Raw genomic sequence first — 14,867 nt, forward strand, 5'->3', positions numbered from 1 at the left:
AACTCCTCCACTTGGCTGGTAACTGTTTGTAATGATTTGTCTGCTGGGCGCTGTTCTCAGATAATCGCATGGTATGCTTTCACGGTAAAGCCTTTTTGAAATCTGACACCGTGGTTTGATTAACAAGAAGTTAATCTTTAAACCGATGTATAACACTTGTATGTTTTATGAATTCTTATAGTGAGTATTTCTGTTTTTGAATTTGGTGCTCTGCAATTTGACTGGATGTTGGCCATGTGGGACGGTAGCATCCCACACCCCCTAGAGAGGTTAAGCATATCCCAGTTTCGGTCACCTAACAGAACAAACTCTGAAGATAGATGGGGGCCAATCAATTCACATATGGTGTCCAGGGCAGCTGGGAGCTGAGGGGGGTCTGTAACAGGCGGCAACAGTGAGAGACTTATTTCTGGAGAGATTCATTTTTTTAATTAAAAGCTCGAACTGTTTGGGCTTAGACCTGGAAAGTATGATAGAACATTGCAGGCCATCTCTGCAGTAGATTGCAACTCCTCTCATTTTGATGGAAAATGTTGTAGTTGGGGATGGAAATTTCAGAATTTTTGGTTACCTTCCAAAGCCAGGATTCAGACGGCAAGGACATCAAGGTTGGCGGAGTGTGCTAAAGCAGTGAGTAAAACAAACTTAGGGAGGAGGCTTCTGATGTTAACATGCATGAAACCAAGGCTTTTACGGTTACAGAAGTCAACAAATGAGAGCGCCTGGGGACACACAGGGCCTGGGATAACCTCTACATCACCAGAGGAGTAGGATGAGGGTACGGCAAAAGGCTTTCAGAACTGGTCGGCTCCCTCCAGTTAGGTTATGTTGACTAAGGGCTCCCTCCAGTCAGGTTATAGTGATGACTGGCTCCCTCTAGTCAGGTTATAGTGATGACTGGCTCCCTCTAGTCAGGTTATAGTGATGACTGGCTCCCTCTAGTCAGGTTATAGTGATGACTGGCTCCCTCTAGTCAGGTTATAGTGATGACTGGCTCCCTCTAGGTCAGGTTATAGTGATGACTGGCTCCCTCTAGGTCAGGTTATAGTGATGACTGGCTCCCTCTAGTCAGGTTATAGTGATGACTGGCTCCCTCCCTCTAGTCAGGTTATAGTGATGACTGGCTCCCTCTAGTCAGGTTATAGTGATGACTGGCTCCCTCTAGTCAGGCTATAGTGATGACTGGCTCCCTCTAGTCAGGTTATAGTGATGACTGGCTCCCTCTAGTCAGGTTATAGTGATGACTGGCTCCCTCTAGTCAGGTTATAGTGATGACTGGCTCCCTCTAGTCAGGCTATAGTGATGACTGGCTCCCTCTAGTCAGGCTATAGTGATGACTGGCTCCCTCTAGTCAGGTTATGTTGACAACTGGCTCCCTCTAGTCAGGTTATATTGACGACTGGCTCCCTCCAGTCAGGTTATAGTGATGACTGGCTCCCTCTAGTCAGGTTATAGTGATGACTGGCTCCCTCCAGTCATTTGTGTGTTTTAATTATTTAATGAAATAGCATGCTTAAAGCATCAGACAATTTCAGTACATATAGATTTTATAAAAACACATGGGGCGATTTGTAGAAAGAAAAGATGACTCTTGGTTGACCAAGATTTATTTTAGTTGGGGACAGCACTAGAACATGATTTTGGGGCTCCCGAGTGGCGCAGCGGACACTGCATCTCAGTGCTTGAGGCTTCACTACAGACACCCTGGTTCAAATCCAGGCTGTATCACAACCGGCCGTGATTGGGAGTTCCATAGGGCGGCGCACAATTGGCCCAGCGTTGTCCGGGGTAGGCAGTCATTGTAAATAAGAATTTGTTCTTAACTGACTTGTCTAGTTAAATAAAGGTTACATTTAAATACATTTAAAAAATAGTTTCATGACAAACCATTTTTTACAAATCCGGCAAGGCACCAATTTTGAGAAGGGTTTAAAACAAAGGTTTCAAACCAATTCATGAATGTAATTTAATCTAGGTATGTCTTGCCTTTAATGTAATGGCATGAAAAACAATTGGCTGAATATTATACAATGACTTATCAACAGCTCTAACAATTTGCCTCCACAGGAAATCTACACTGGCAGTTATAGAATATACTATATATCCTAGAAACCTGGTTAAACTATCATTATGACATCATGGATGAATTCTAGAATATACTATATAGCCTAGAAACCTGGTTAAACTATTATTATGACATCATGGATGAATTCTAGAATATACTATATAGCCTAGAAACCTGGTTAAACTATCATTATAACATCATGGATGGCCAGTCTTTGTATTCATAGTGTAGTGAATTCAGGGGGTAGCCCTGAGCTGAACTCAAACCTGGGTCCACTGAAAGTCAAGCCAACACCTTATAACTGTTATGCCAAGATGTCTGAACTTCTTGAGGAGGTCGCTAGGTTTTGGGTTACGGTTGCTACAATAGCTTTTTCTATGAATTTGAGAATGGTAACATTTCTCCAGCCCCCATTCCTCAGCTGTTTACCAAACCAAGTCTCTGGGCAGCCATTTTGTTGTTGTTTAAACCCTAGGTTGTCCCTTTAAAAAAAGCCACATCACATCAAAAAGCCAAGTCACATCTGCAGTTGAAACAATAACAAAGCTGTCATTCCAACACTAGTTTGGTTATAAGATGATGATGGGGCTGGAGAAATGTAACTACTCTCAAATTCATAGACAGACCTATGGATTCAAGGACTGACCATCCATAAAAAAAGCTTATTTGGGATTCTGATGGGGTACAACAGTTGAACTAAGCTCATGAGGCCATTTGCACACACTGTACACTGTATATAGACTTTTTCTATTGTGTTATTAACTGTACATTTGTTTATTCCATGTGTAACTCTGTGTTGTTGTTTGTGTCGCACTGCTTTGCTTTATCTTGGCCAGGTCGTAGTTGTAAATGAGAACTTGTTCTCAACTGGCCTACCTGGTTAAATAAAGATGAAATAAAAAACATTTAAAACATGAGGCATCTGATGCGGTACAACAGTTGAACTATGCTCATGTGTTATATTCTTCAAGAATCAATGGCTATAAATAAATAATTTAAAAGTCAAAATATTGATGTAGCAATTGCAGATTTCCCCTTTAACACCAAACATCAGATCAACAACTGCAGAGTTTGTGCCTCTGTATTTAAGACAGTACTTACTAGTGTTAATCAGGGCCCGTTCATCGTTAGAACCATTGGACGCCTTAACATGCGTTTGGGAAACCGGGCCCAGATATCCAGTTTCCTCCTCTTCTTCCTCCTTTTTCACTCCAAAAACTGTATACTCCTCTTTCTCTTCTTTCACAGTTACGTCTTTCTCTTCTTCTTTCACGCTAACAGCCTCACCCTCTACTTGTTTTTGTATTGTAACATCCTTCTCTTCCTCCTCCTCCTCTTTGACGAGAACTTCTTTTTCCGTCCAGCAGACCTCTTCTTTAACAGGAGGAGAGTAGCTTAGTGAACTCATGGTCGGAGATGTTAGCTAGCTAGCATTAGCGACTAGCCTAGTTCTAAGCTAACTTAGCAAACCAGCTAGCTGACAAACAACGTAAATATATAATTAAATGGGCCAACAAGTACATACGACAGAAGTGTGTTTAATACACAGCGACTAATATACACCAAAACAGTGTAAAGAGCGTGAATGTTGTAGCTATGTTTGCTAGAAAGCTACCGAGGTGTCTGACTAGCTGTTGTTGTTGAAGGAGCGTCCCGTCCACTAGATTATACGTCACACTGGCAGCATCGCCTGAACCTAAAAGACGCACATCGCCATCTGCTGACTGGAGTGGGAAACGCAGTTGAGGAACCAAACGTTTATTTTTCATTTATTTCAGGAAGGTTTAATATTATATTAAGTCGTTCAAAGAGAAGCATGTGTGGATTGATTCGTGTTTAATGAGTGAGAATTTAAAACAAACTTTACACCCACTACATATTTGCATTGAACCATACTTCTGACATAGTTCATTTTGACCCCAGAGGCATATCTTTTATCATAGCCAAAATGTGGTTTATCATAGCCAAAATGTGGTTTATTCAATTCTATTACATTTTTCATGACTTTGTCAATCAACTTGTTCTTAATAAATCTAAATCATGGTTTAGTGTTTCTGTATCAATATGGACTTTTAACAAATTCAAATCCTTTGGAGTCATTTTGACCCCAGCCAAAAGCACCTTTGATAAATAGGACGTTTATTTCAAATAAAAATCAAATCACATTTTATCATACACATGTTTAGCAGATATTATTGCCGGTGTAGCGAAATGCTTGTGTTTCTAGCTCTGACAGTACAGTAATATCTAACAAGTAATATCTAACAATTTCACAACATATACCTAATAAACACAAATGTAAGTATTTGAATCTAGGTTTCTCTGTAGACATGATCAATCCCACCAGAGGGTGGAGGGGCACCTGTATCAGTGGTTTTGACAAGATAGACACCTGCAGACACACAGTATAGTGCCTCCCATGTGCTCTCCTAAGATTGGACATTTCTATATCACGTATCACATGACAGTGTATAAACTTTGATTTGATCATGTACAAAACTGCGGTAGAAAAGTAAAGTATTCAGACCCCTTCACATTTTCCACATTTTGTTACAGCCTTATTCTAAAATGTACTTCCCCCCCTCATCAATCTACACACAATACCCCATAATGACATCACAATACCCCATAATGACATCACAATGCCCCATAATGACATCACAATACCCCATAATGACAAAGTGAAAACTGGTTTTTAGAGATTTTTGCAAATGTATTTACTTAGGTATTCAGACCTTTGCTATGAGACTCAAAATTGAGCTCATATGCATCCTGATTCCATTGATTATCCTTGAGATGTTTCTACAACTTGATTGGAGTCCACTTGTGGTAAATGCAATTGATTGGACATGGTTTGAAAGGCAGACATCTGTCTTTTTAAGGTCCCACAGTTGACAGTGCATGTCAGAGCAAAAAACCAAGCCATGAGGTCCAAAGGAATTGTCCATAGAGCTCTGAGACAGGATTGTGTCGAGGCACAGCTCTGGGGAAGGGTTCCAAAGAATGTCTGCAGCACTGAAGGTCCCCAAGAACAAAGAGGCCTCCATCATTCTTAAATGGAAGAAGTTTGGAACCACCAAGACTCTTCCTAGAGCTGGCCGCCTGGACAAACTAAGAAATCGGGGGAGAAGGGCCTTGGTCAGGAGGTAAACAAGAACCCGATGTTCACTCTGACAGAGCTCCAGAGTTCCTCTGTGGAGATGGGAGAACCTTCTAGGACAACCATCTCTGCAGCACACTAGAGATGACATGCAGGAGCTTGCAGAGATTTGTAGTCTTGCATGTCGTCTACTTTGACGCTAATTAGCATTTTAGAATCCGAGAGTAAAGAGAGAAAAATATAGGCAGCTTCTACTCTTCCTGGGGTTTATTATGGATCCCCATTAGTTCCTGCCAAGGCAGCAGCTACTCTTCCTGGGGTTTATTATGGATCCCCATTAGTTCCTGCCAAGGCAGCAGTTACTTTTCCTGGGGTCCAGCTAAAATAAAAGCAGTTATACCATTTTAAAAACATTACAATAAATTCACAACACACTGTGTGTCATCAGTCACCGTGACCTAGAGAGATTTACATGGTTATCAAAACGTCACACCACTGTGAGCCTAAACAAAACACAGCCCTAAGGGGAAAATGAATGGTGGAAAAACGATGTGAACCATTTCCCTGTTTGACCTGTAGTTGTTATGGATATTATGACTCTGCAGAGCCCCACAGTGGACGTGTCAAAATATGTTACATTGGTAAAGCACCCTTTATTTAACCTAAATGTCATCTTGTTTTTACATGGCATTGTAGATTTTAGCAGTATACAGGATGTATTTTGGATGTTTTCAGTGTATTTTCAACGCTTTCAGACAATGGATTAATCGCAATAAAAAAATTGTGCACTAACATTACACAAAGTGAACTCAAGTCTGACAGTCCAAACAAAATCACAAATTCTCAGTCAAAAACACAAGTCAGAACACAGCCTCTCTATTCTCTCATGTGATTTCAGGTCCTCTGACTGGGAAAATGTCTTTCCACAATGAGAGCAGTGGTATGTCTTCTCCTCTTGTGTATTTGTATGTATTCTTTCATGCTCTTTCAGGTACCTTAACCGGGTAAATCTCTTTCCACAGTGGGAGCAGTGGTGCGTCTTTTTTCCTGTGTGTATCCTCTCATGCTGGTTCAGGTTTCCTAACTGGGCAAAATGCTTTCCACAATGGGAACATTGGTAAGGCTTTTCTCCTGTGTGTATTCTCTCATGCTCCCTAACTGTGTACAACTCTTTCCACAATGGGAACATTGGAAAGGCTTTTCTCCTGTGTGTGTTCTCTCATGCCTTTCCACGCTCCCTAACCACCTAAAACTCTTTCCGCACAAGGAGCAGTGGTAAGGCTTCTCTCCAGTGTGTATTCTCTTATGTGTTCTCAGGCTCCCTAACTGAGTAAAACTCTTTTCACACTGGGAGCAGTGATGTCGTCCTGCTGGTTTGGACATCTCAGGGTCTGGTTCCTCTGAAGAACTCTTCCTGCTGTCAGAAGGAGAGTCTGGTCTCTCTCCTGTCAAAGACAAACAGATTATATAATTAATTAAACAGAGACCTGAATGAAACCTCCACATGATAAAACTTCCTATGATGTTTAATCTCGACTAGATCCCTCAATCACCTGAAGTCAGTTTTCACAAGTATTATTAAACCGACTTCAAAATGCAGGTCTCTGTGTGGTTCTTAGGATGTCCAGGCAGGTGATTCACTTCTAACCGAAGTCTTGCAGGTGTTTACATGGTTTTCACATCTGCCAGCTCATCGAAAAATCAAATTTCAGTACGAGTGTATATATATATATATTTTTATTTATTTTTTGGTACTTTTACACCTTTTTCTCACCAATTTCATGATATCCAATTGCAACTCCCCTACGGACTCCGGGGAGAGGCGAAGGTCGAGCCATGTGTCCTCTGAAACACGACCCTGCCAAGCCGCACTGCACATCTTGACACACTGCTCGTTTAACCCGGAAGACAGCCACACCAATGTGTCGGAGGAAACACTGTCCAGCTGGCGACCGAAGTCAGCGTGCATGCTGACCACCACAAGGAGTCGCTAGAGCACAATGGGACAAGGACGTCCCGGCCAGCCAAACCCTCCAAACCCTCCCCAAACATAACGCTTTGTATTCAGGACATAAAGTTAATTTCTTTGCCACATTCTTTTGTAGTATTACTTTAGTGCCAACAGCCTCTCTATTCTCTCATGTGATTTCAGGTCCTCTGACTGGGAATGCTTCCTTCTTTTCACTCTGTCATTTAGGTTAGTATTGTGGAGTAACTACAATGTTGTTGATCCATCCGCAGTTTTCTCATATCACAACCATTAAACACTGTAACTATTTTAAAGTCACCATTAGCCTCATGGTGAAATCTCTGAGAGGTTTCCTTCCTCTCCAGCAACTGAGTTAGTGACTGGGTATATTGATACACCATCTAAAGTGTAATTAATAACTTCACCATGCTCAAAGGGATATTCAATGTCTGCTTTTTTTTACCCATCCACCAATACATGCCCTTCTTTGCGAGGCGTTGGAAAACCTCCCTGGTCTTTGTGGTTGAATCTGTGTTTGAAATTCACTGCTCAACTGAGAGACAATACAGATAATTGTATGTGTGGGGAACAGAGATGAGGTATTCATTCAAATATCATGTTAAACACTATTATTGCACACAGTGAGTCCATGCAACTTATGTGACTTGTTAAGCAAAATCTTTACTCCTGAACTTATTTAGGCTTTTAATTAAATGTGTAAACATTTCCAAAAACATAATTCCACTTTGACATTATGGGGTATTGAATCCTTTTAACCCCAGTATCTCTACTTGCACATTCATCTTCTGCACATCCTACCATTCCAATGTTTAATTGCTATATTGTAATTACTTCGCCACCATGGCCTATTTATTGCCTAACCTCTCTTATCCTACCTCATTTACACATGCTGTATATAGATTTTTCTACTGTATAATTGATTGTATGTTTGTTTATTCCATGTGTAACTCTGTGTTGTTGTATGTGTCGAACTGCTTTGCTTTATCTTGGCCAGGTCGCAGTTGCAAATGAGAACTTGTTATCAACTAGCCTACCTGGTTAAATAAAGGTGAAATAAAAATAAATAAAAATAATTTTTAAATTTAGGCTGTAACACAATGAAATGTGGGACAAGTCAAGGGGTGTGAATACTTTCTGAAGGCACTGTATATATAAAACTCCCCCCACACAGCAATCTAATAGCATCAGTAAAATCTGTTGAAATTAAACCACAGATAAATATACCTAACATAGTACATCTATTAAACAATACATCACAACACATACATCAGAAATAGTTACACATTATAGAGATCCATTCATGGATGTACAGGTCTGTTGGATAAACGTTCAGAAATGTCCGCTGCTGATTTTTTCCAGGTGTCCATAGCGGACACCCTGGCCATATGAATCCTGGCCGTGGACAAATTCTCAGTCAGAAACACAAGTCAGAACACAGCCTCTCTATTCTCTCGTGTGATTTCAGGTCCTCTGACTGGGAAAATGTCTTTTCACAATGAGAACAGTGGTATGTCTTCTCCTCCTGTGTATTAGTATGTTGGAAAGGCTTTTCTCCTGTGTGTTTTCTCGCATGCTTTTTCAGACTCCCCGACCACCTAAAACTCTTTTCACACTGGGAACATTGGAAAGGCTTTTCTCCTGTGTGTATTCTCTCATGCGTTTTCAGGCTCACTAACCACCTAAAACTGTTTCCACAGTGAGAACAGTGATAAGGTTTCTCTCCCGTGTGTATTCTCTCATGCTTTTTCAGGACCCATAACCACCTAAAACTCTTTCCACAGTGGGAACAGTGATAAGGCTTCTCTCCCGTGTGTGTTCTCTCATGCCCAACCAGGGCTCCTAACTGAGTAAAATTCTTTCCACAGTGGGAACAGTGGTAGGGCTTTTCTCCTGTATGTATTCTCTCATGCATTTTCAGGCTCCCTAACCACCTAAAACTCTTTCCACAGTGGGAGCAGTGGTAATGGTTAGGTGTCTCTGGGTCTGTTTCCTCTGAGGAACTCTTCCTGCTGTCAGAGTCTGGTCTCTCTCCTGCAAAAGACAGATTATTTAGTTAAACAGAGAGTCCTGAATGAAACCTCCATTCAATAAAATTGTTTTCCTATGAGGTTTAATCTAGACTAGATCCCTCAATACCCTGAGGTCAGTCTTCACAACATTACATCATTAATAATAAACTTGGTGACGGTGAGATTTAAAAACAAATGATGAAGAGCTCCAAATCTAATCTCTCAGGGAATGTCATGTTTATAGGCTGATCAGAGCTCTATAATAATACATAATGTCATGTTTATAGGCTGATCAGAGCTCTATAATAATAGATAATGTCATGTTTATAGGCTGAGCAGAGCTCTATAATAATAGATAATGTCATGTTTATAGGCTGAGCAGAGCTCTATAATAATAGATAATGTCATGTTTATAGGCTGAGCAGCTCTATAATAATAGATAATGTCATGTTTATAGGCTGAGCAGAGCTCTATAATAATAGATAATGTCATGTTTACAGGCTGATCAGAGCTCTATAATAATAGATAATGTCATGTTTATAGGCTGAGCAGAGCTCTATAATAATAGATAATGTCATGTTTATAGGCTGAACAGAGCTCTATAATAATAGATAATGTCATGTTTATAGGCTGATCAGAGCTCTATAATAATATATATTACTATTCCAGTCAGTGTTATAGGCTGCAGTTGATCCATTGTTAATAACGTTTTGTTGGTGTCCCACTTCATCTCTAAAGTAATAATGGACATTACTATCTCTCTAAATTATATGTTTTTGTTTAGCCACACCTTTCCTTCAAAATTGTTATTTTGAAGACTTACAAACTGTCCTTTTGCTATTATGTTCAGTCTCCCCAAAACACTTGTCCTTTTGCTAATATTTTCAGTCTCCCCAAAACGCTTGTCCTTTTGCTAATATGTTCAGTCTCCCCATAACACGTGTCCATTTCATTTCAATAATGCTTCTTATTGTAACGGGCGTCGTATAGAGGGGACCAAAACGCAGCGTGTTGAGTGTTCATTATTATATTTATTTACTCAAAACACTAATGACAAAATAACAAAAGGAAATTATCAACTTACAGTTCTGTCAGGTACAGAGACTAAACAGAATGCAACTGCCCACAAAAACCCAGGAAGAAAAACCCCTACTTAAATATGATCTCCAATCAGAGGCAACGAGGACCAGCTGCCTCCAATTGGAGATCAACCCCCCCAAAAAACATAGAAATAGAAAACCTAGAACTAACACATAGAAATAGAAAACATAGAAAAACACAAAACACCACCTGTCACACCCTGACCTACTCTACCATAGAAAATAACCAGTTACTATGGTCAGGACGTGACACTTATTTTATGTATTTCTCCAACATTATTTAGAAATCTGCTTTTTGCGGGTATACACACTCTACGCAAGGCCTACAATGGACACACGTCAAAAATTTCATTTATAACATGTTTGCCATTCTGTGAGACAATTAAGTTGTGATTTTGTGGTGGGGGGACTCTGATGGTATACACATGTTACAGTTAAGTAATAAGGCCAGAGGAAGTGTGGTATATGGCCAATATAGCACGGTTAAAGACTGTTCTTAAGCACGACTCAACACAGAGTGCCCGGATACAGAACTTAGCCGTGGTATATTGGCCATCTATCACAAACCCCTGAGGTGTCTTATTGCTATTATAAACATGTTACCAACATAATTAGAACAGTAAAAATACATGACATACCCGTGGTATACGGCCTGATATACCACGGCTGTCAGCCAATCAGCATTCAGGGCTTTAATCATCCATTTTAAAATGTAGCTTTAACATTATATTATAACATGAATTCCTATAGTACAGAACAACATCTTCAAGTATAGAATTTCAGTAGCATGCTGCTTTAAAACAACACGTTCGTTCAAAACCTTTGGAGAGTTAGAGCCCGTTTTTAAGACAGTACTTACTGATGGTAATCAGATCTCCTGACTACTCTGTCAATATGACCGTTATCTCTCCCTCTTTCTCCTCCTTCACTCCAAAAACTACATCCTCCTCTTTCTCTTCCTCCTCTTCTTTTACTGTAACATCCTCCTCTTTCTCTTCCTCCTCTTCTTTTACAGTAACATCTTCCTCCTCTTTCACTCTGAACGTGTCTTCCTCTTCTTTCACTGAAACGTCTTTCTCTTCTTCTTTCACAGTAACAGTCTCACCCTCTACTTCTTGTTTTACTGTGACATCCTCCTCTTCCTTCTCCTCTTTCACGACAATGTTCAGCCCCAGAGCTTCTTTCTCCGTCCAGCAGACCTCCTCTTCTTTAACAGGAGGGGAGTAGTTTAGGGAGCTCATGTTCAGACCTCTTCTTTAGCAGGCGAGGAATACATCAGTGAGTTCATGGTCGGGGATGTTAGCTAGCTAGCTAGTTAGCATGAGCGACTAGTTTAGTGCTAGGCTAACTTATCAAGCCAGCTAGTTGACTAACAATGTACCTATAACATTTAAATGGTGTCTATTAACTAGATGTCAGAAGTATATTTAAAACACAGAGGCAAATATGCACAGAAACAGTCTAAATGTTTCGGCTGTTGGCTACCAAGGTGGCTGACTCGTTGTTGTTGATCCGTTCCGTCCACTAGATTATACGTCACGCTGCAGCATCGCCTTAAAGACGCACATCGCCGTCTGCTGACTGGAGGGAAACGCAGTTAAGATACTTTTTTATTTGCATACAAATGTATTTTTATTCCTTTCATTAAATAATAATATTATATTGAGACGTTCAAATAGAGCAGTGCATATTTTGAGTGAGAATTTAAAACATACTGTGCTTCACATCTGTATTTAAGGCAGTTTCATATTCATTCATTTAAAGAAACCCACTGGTCACACTGGTTGAATTATCTGTCAAACTAGGAACTCTGCAGCCTAGTTGAACAGGGATCTATGTTCTATGAACGCTGCTGGGAGCAAACTGGAGAATAGCTAGAGGAAAACAAACCTAACGGCATCCCCAGTCCCTGGTATATCATCAGACTGTACAAACCTAACTACATCCCCAGTCCCTGGTATATCATCAGACTGTACAAACCTAACTACATCCCCAGTCCCTGGTATATCACCAGACTGTACAAACCTAACTACATCCCCAGTCCCTGGTATATCACCAGACTGTACAAACCTAACTGCATCCCCAGTCCCTGGTATATCATCAGACTGTACAAACCTAACTACATCCCCAGTCCCTGGTATATCACCAGACTGTACAAACCTAACGGCATCCCCAGGCCCTGGTATATCACCAGACTGTACAAACCTAACTACATCCCCAGTCCCTGGTATATCACCAGACTGTACAAACCTAACTGCATCCCCAGTCCCTGGTATATCATCAGACTGTACAAACCTAACTACATCCCCAGTCCCTGGTATATCACCAGACTGTACAAACCTAACGGCATCCCCAGGCCCTGGTATATCATCAGACTGTACAAACCTAACTACATCCCCAGTCCCTGGTATATCATCAGACTGCATACAAACCTAACTACATCCCCAGTCCCTGGTATATCACCAGACTGTACAAACCTAACTGCATCCCCAGTCCCTGGTATATCACCAGACTGCATACAAACCTAACGGCATCCCCAGTCCCTGGTATATCATCAGACTGTATACAAACCTAACTACATCCCCAGTCCCTGGTATATCATCAGACTGTATACAAACCTAACTACATCCCCAGTCCCTGGTATATCATCAGACTGCATACAAACCTAACTGCATCCCCAGTCCCTGGTATATCACCAGACTACATACAAACCTAACTACATCCCCAGGAGGCCGGGAGGGTCGTCAGTGAAATGGGACACACCTGGGCTCGGGTGTGTCCCAGGATAAATGCACCTCTTCCCCGTTCATTGAGGAGACTCTCTCCATGCAGACACAGACAGATTTTGGGTGTCTGCGTTGGCACCTTTCAACACCCCTCATTATCACATGTATACACGCGACCACTCACTTACACTACTGACTAAACACACACCATTGTTCATTGTATTTACTTTACTTCAGTTAATAAATATATTTTGTTATTTTTTATCTCCATGTTGTCTCACTTTTTGTTACGGTCTTCGAGCCGGTTCATGACACTATGGTCAGTGAGCTGGAGTCCAACTAATGGAGACCAGTTAGAACCCAACTAACAAAACCCAACTAAAACATGACTGCAGATCAGAAGAGCAGAGACATACAGAATGATGGCAGGGAAAATCACAGCATCCAAAATAGATAGATTCCATGATGGGGAAACAAAGCTTCCTGAAGCATTGACGCCTTCCAGCCAATTGTCTCAAAAATATGTTCATTACTCAAATCTTTGAGCAACACAGAATTTAGAACAGCCACATTATTATAGATGACATCCCACACCGTAGCAGCATAGCCTTTATGTCATTATTATAGATGACGTCCCACACCGTAGCAGCATAGCCTTTATGTCATTATTATAGATGACGTCCCACACCGTAGCAGCATAGCCTTTATGTCATTATTATAGATGACATCCCACACCGTAGCAGCATAGCCTTTATGTCATTATTATAGATGACGTCCCACACCGTAGCAGCATAGCCTTTATGTCATTATTATAGATGACGTCTCACACCGTAGCAGCATAGCCTTTATGTCATTATTATAGATGACGTCCCACACCGTAGCAGCATAGCCTTTATGTCATTATTATAGATGACATCCCACACCGTAGCAGCATAGCCTTTATGTCATTATTATAGATGACGTCCCACACCGTAGCAGCATAGCCTTTATGTCATTATTATAGATGACGTCCCACACCGTAGCAGCATAGCCTTTATGTCATTATTATAGATGACATCCCACACCGTAGCAGCATAGCCTTTATGTCATTATTATAGATGACATCCCACACCGTAGCAGCATAGCCTTTATGTCATTATTATAGATGACATCCCACACCATAGCAGCAGGATATAAATAGCACTCCCAAAGAAGATGTAGTGTGGATGAATGATCAGAATATAAATAGCACTCCTAAAGAAGATGTAGTGTGGATGAATGATCAGAATATAAATAGCACTCCTAAAGAAGATGCAGTGTGGATGAATGATCAGGATATAAATAGCACTCCTAAAGAAGATGCAGTGTGGATGAATGATCAGGATATAAATAGCACTCCTAAAGAAGATGCATTTTCCAGTTTGTTACCAACTTCAAAGAGGGAACTTCAGCATAAAACCCACATGGAAAACTGAGATTCGGCAAATAACATATAAAGAGAGGCCAAACCAACAACAGTAGTTACTAAAACATAAATTGCTAATGTATGATTTAAAAGGTGGATTTTATGATCTAATGTCAACTTTATACATTTCTATCCCAGGACCACCCAATTTTCAAATTCTCCATAAATCTGCTGTGGATTACCCAGAATCCCATACCTTTATCACGGAATGTAATGTAAACACACAAGCAGCAGTCTAAGGTCCTGCATCTCAGTGCTAGAGGCGTCACTACAGACCCTGGTTCAAAACTACAGACACGGGTCCGTTATTGTAAATAAGAATTTGTCCTTAGCTGGTTTGCCTGGTTAAATAAAGATTATATAATTGTTTTAAATGTAACTTCATTACACCGTTACACTGGCATACAAACCCGGTAGCATAGAGTTGATAATA

At 40.6% G+C, this 14,867-nt stretch overlaps 1 protein-coding gene across 1 annotated transcript in view; it reads right to left on the reverse strand.

The window, feature by feature from the left end:
• The window catches only part of LOC123723896 (uncharacterized), a 155,206-nt gene extending 143,423 nt beyond the window's left edge, over window positions 1-11,783 (reverse strand). Inside the window, exons 1-2 of the mRNA XM_082968345.1 lie at window positions 11,124-11,783; window positions 8,776-9,186 (exon numbers count right to left, since the gene is read on the reverse strand). Coding sequence (XP_082824471.1) covers window positions 8,776-9,067 — 292 coding nt within the window. The 5' untranslated portion in view covers window positions 9,068-9,186; window positions 11,124-11,783. The remainder of the gene's footprint in view (window positions 1-8,775; window positions 9,187-11,123) is intronic.
• Window positions 11,784-14,867: the final 3,084 nt, after the last annotated feature.

The sequence above is a fragment of the Salmo salar genome, chromosome 02 (assembly GCF_965601325.2).
Source record: "Salmo salar chromosome 02, fSalSal1, whole genome shotgun sequence".
In the NCBI taxonomy this organism is placed as follows: domain Eukaryota; kingdom Metazoa; phylum Chordata; class Actinopteri; order Salmoniformes; family Salmonidae; genus Salmo; species Salmo salar.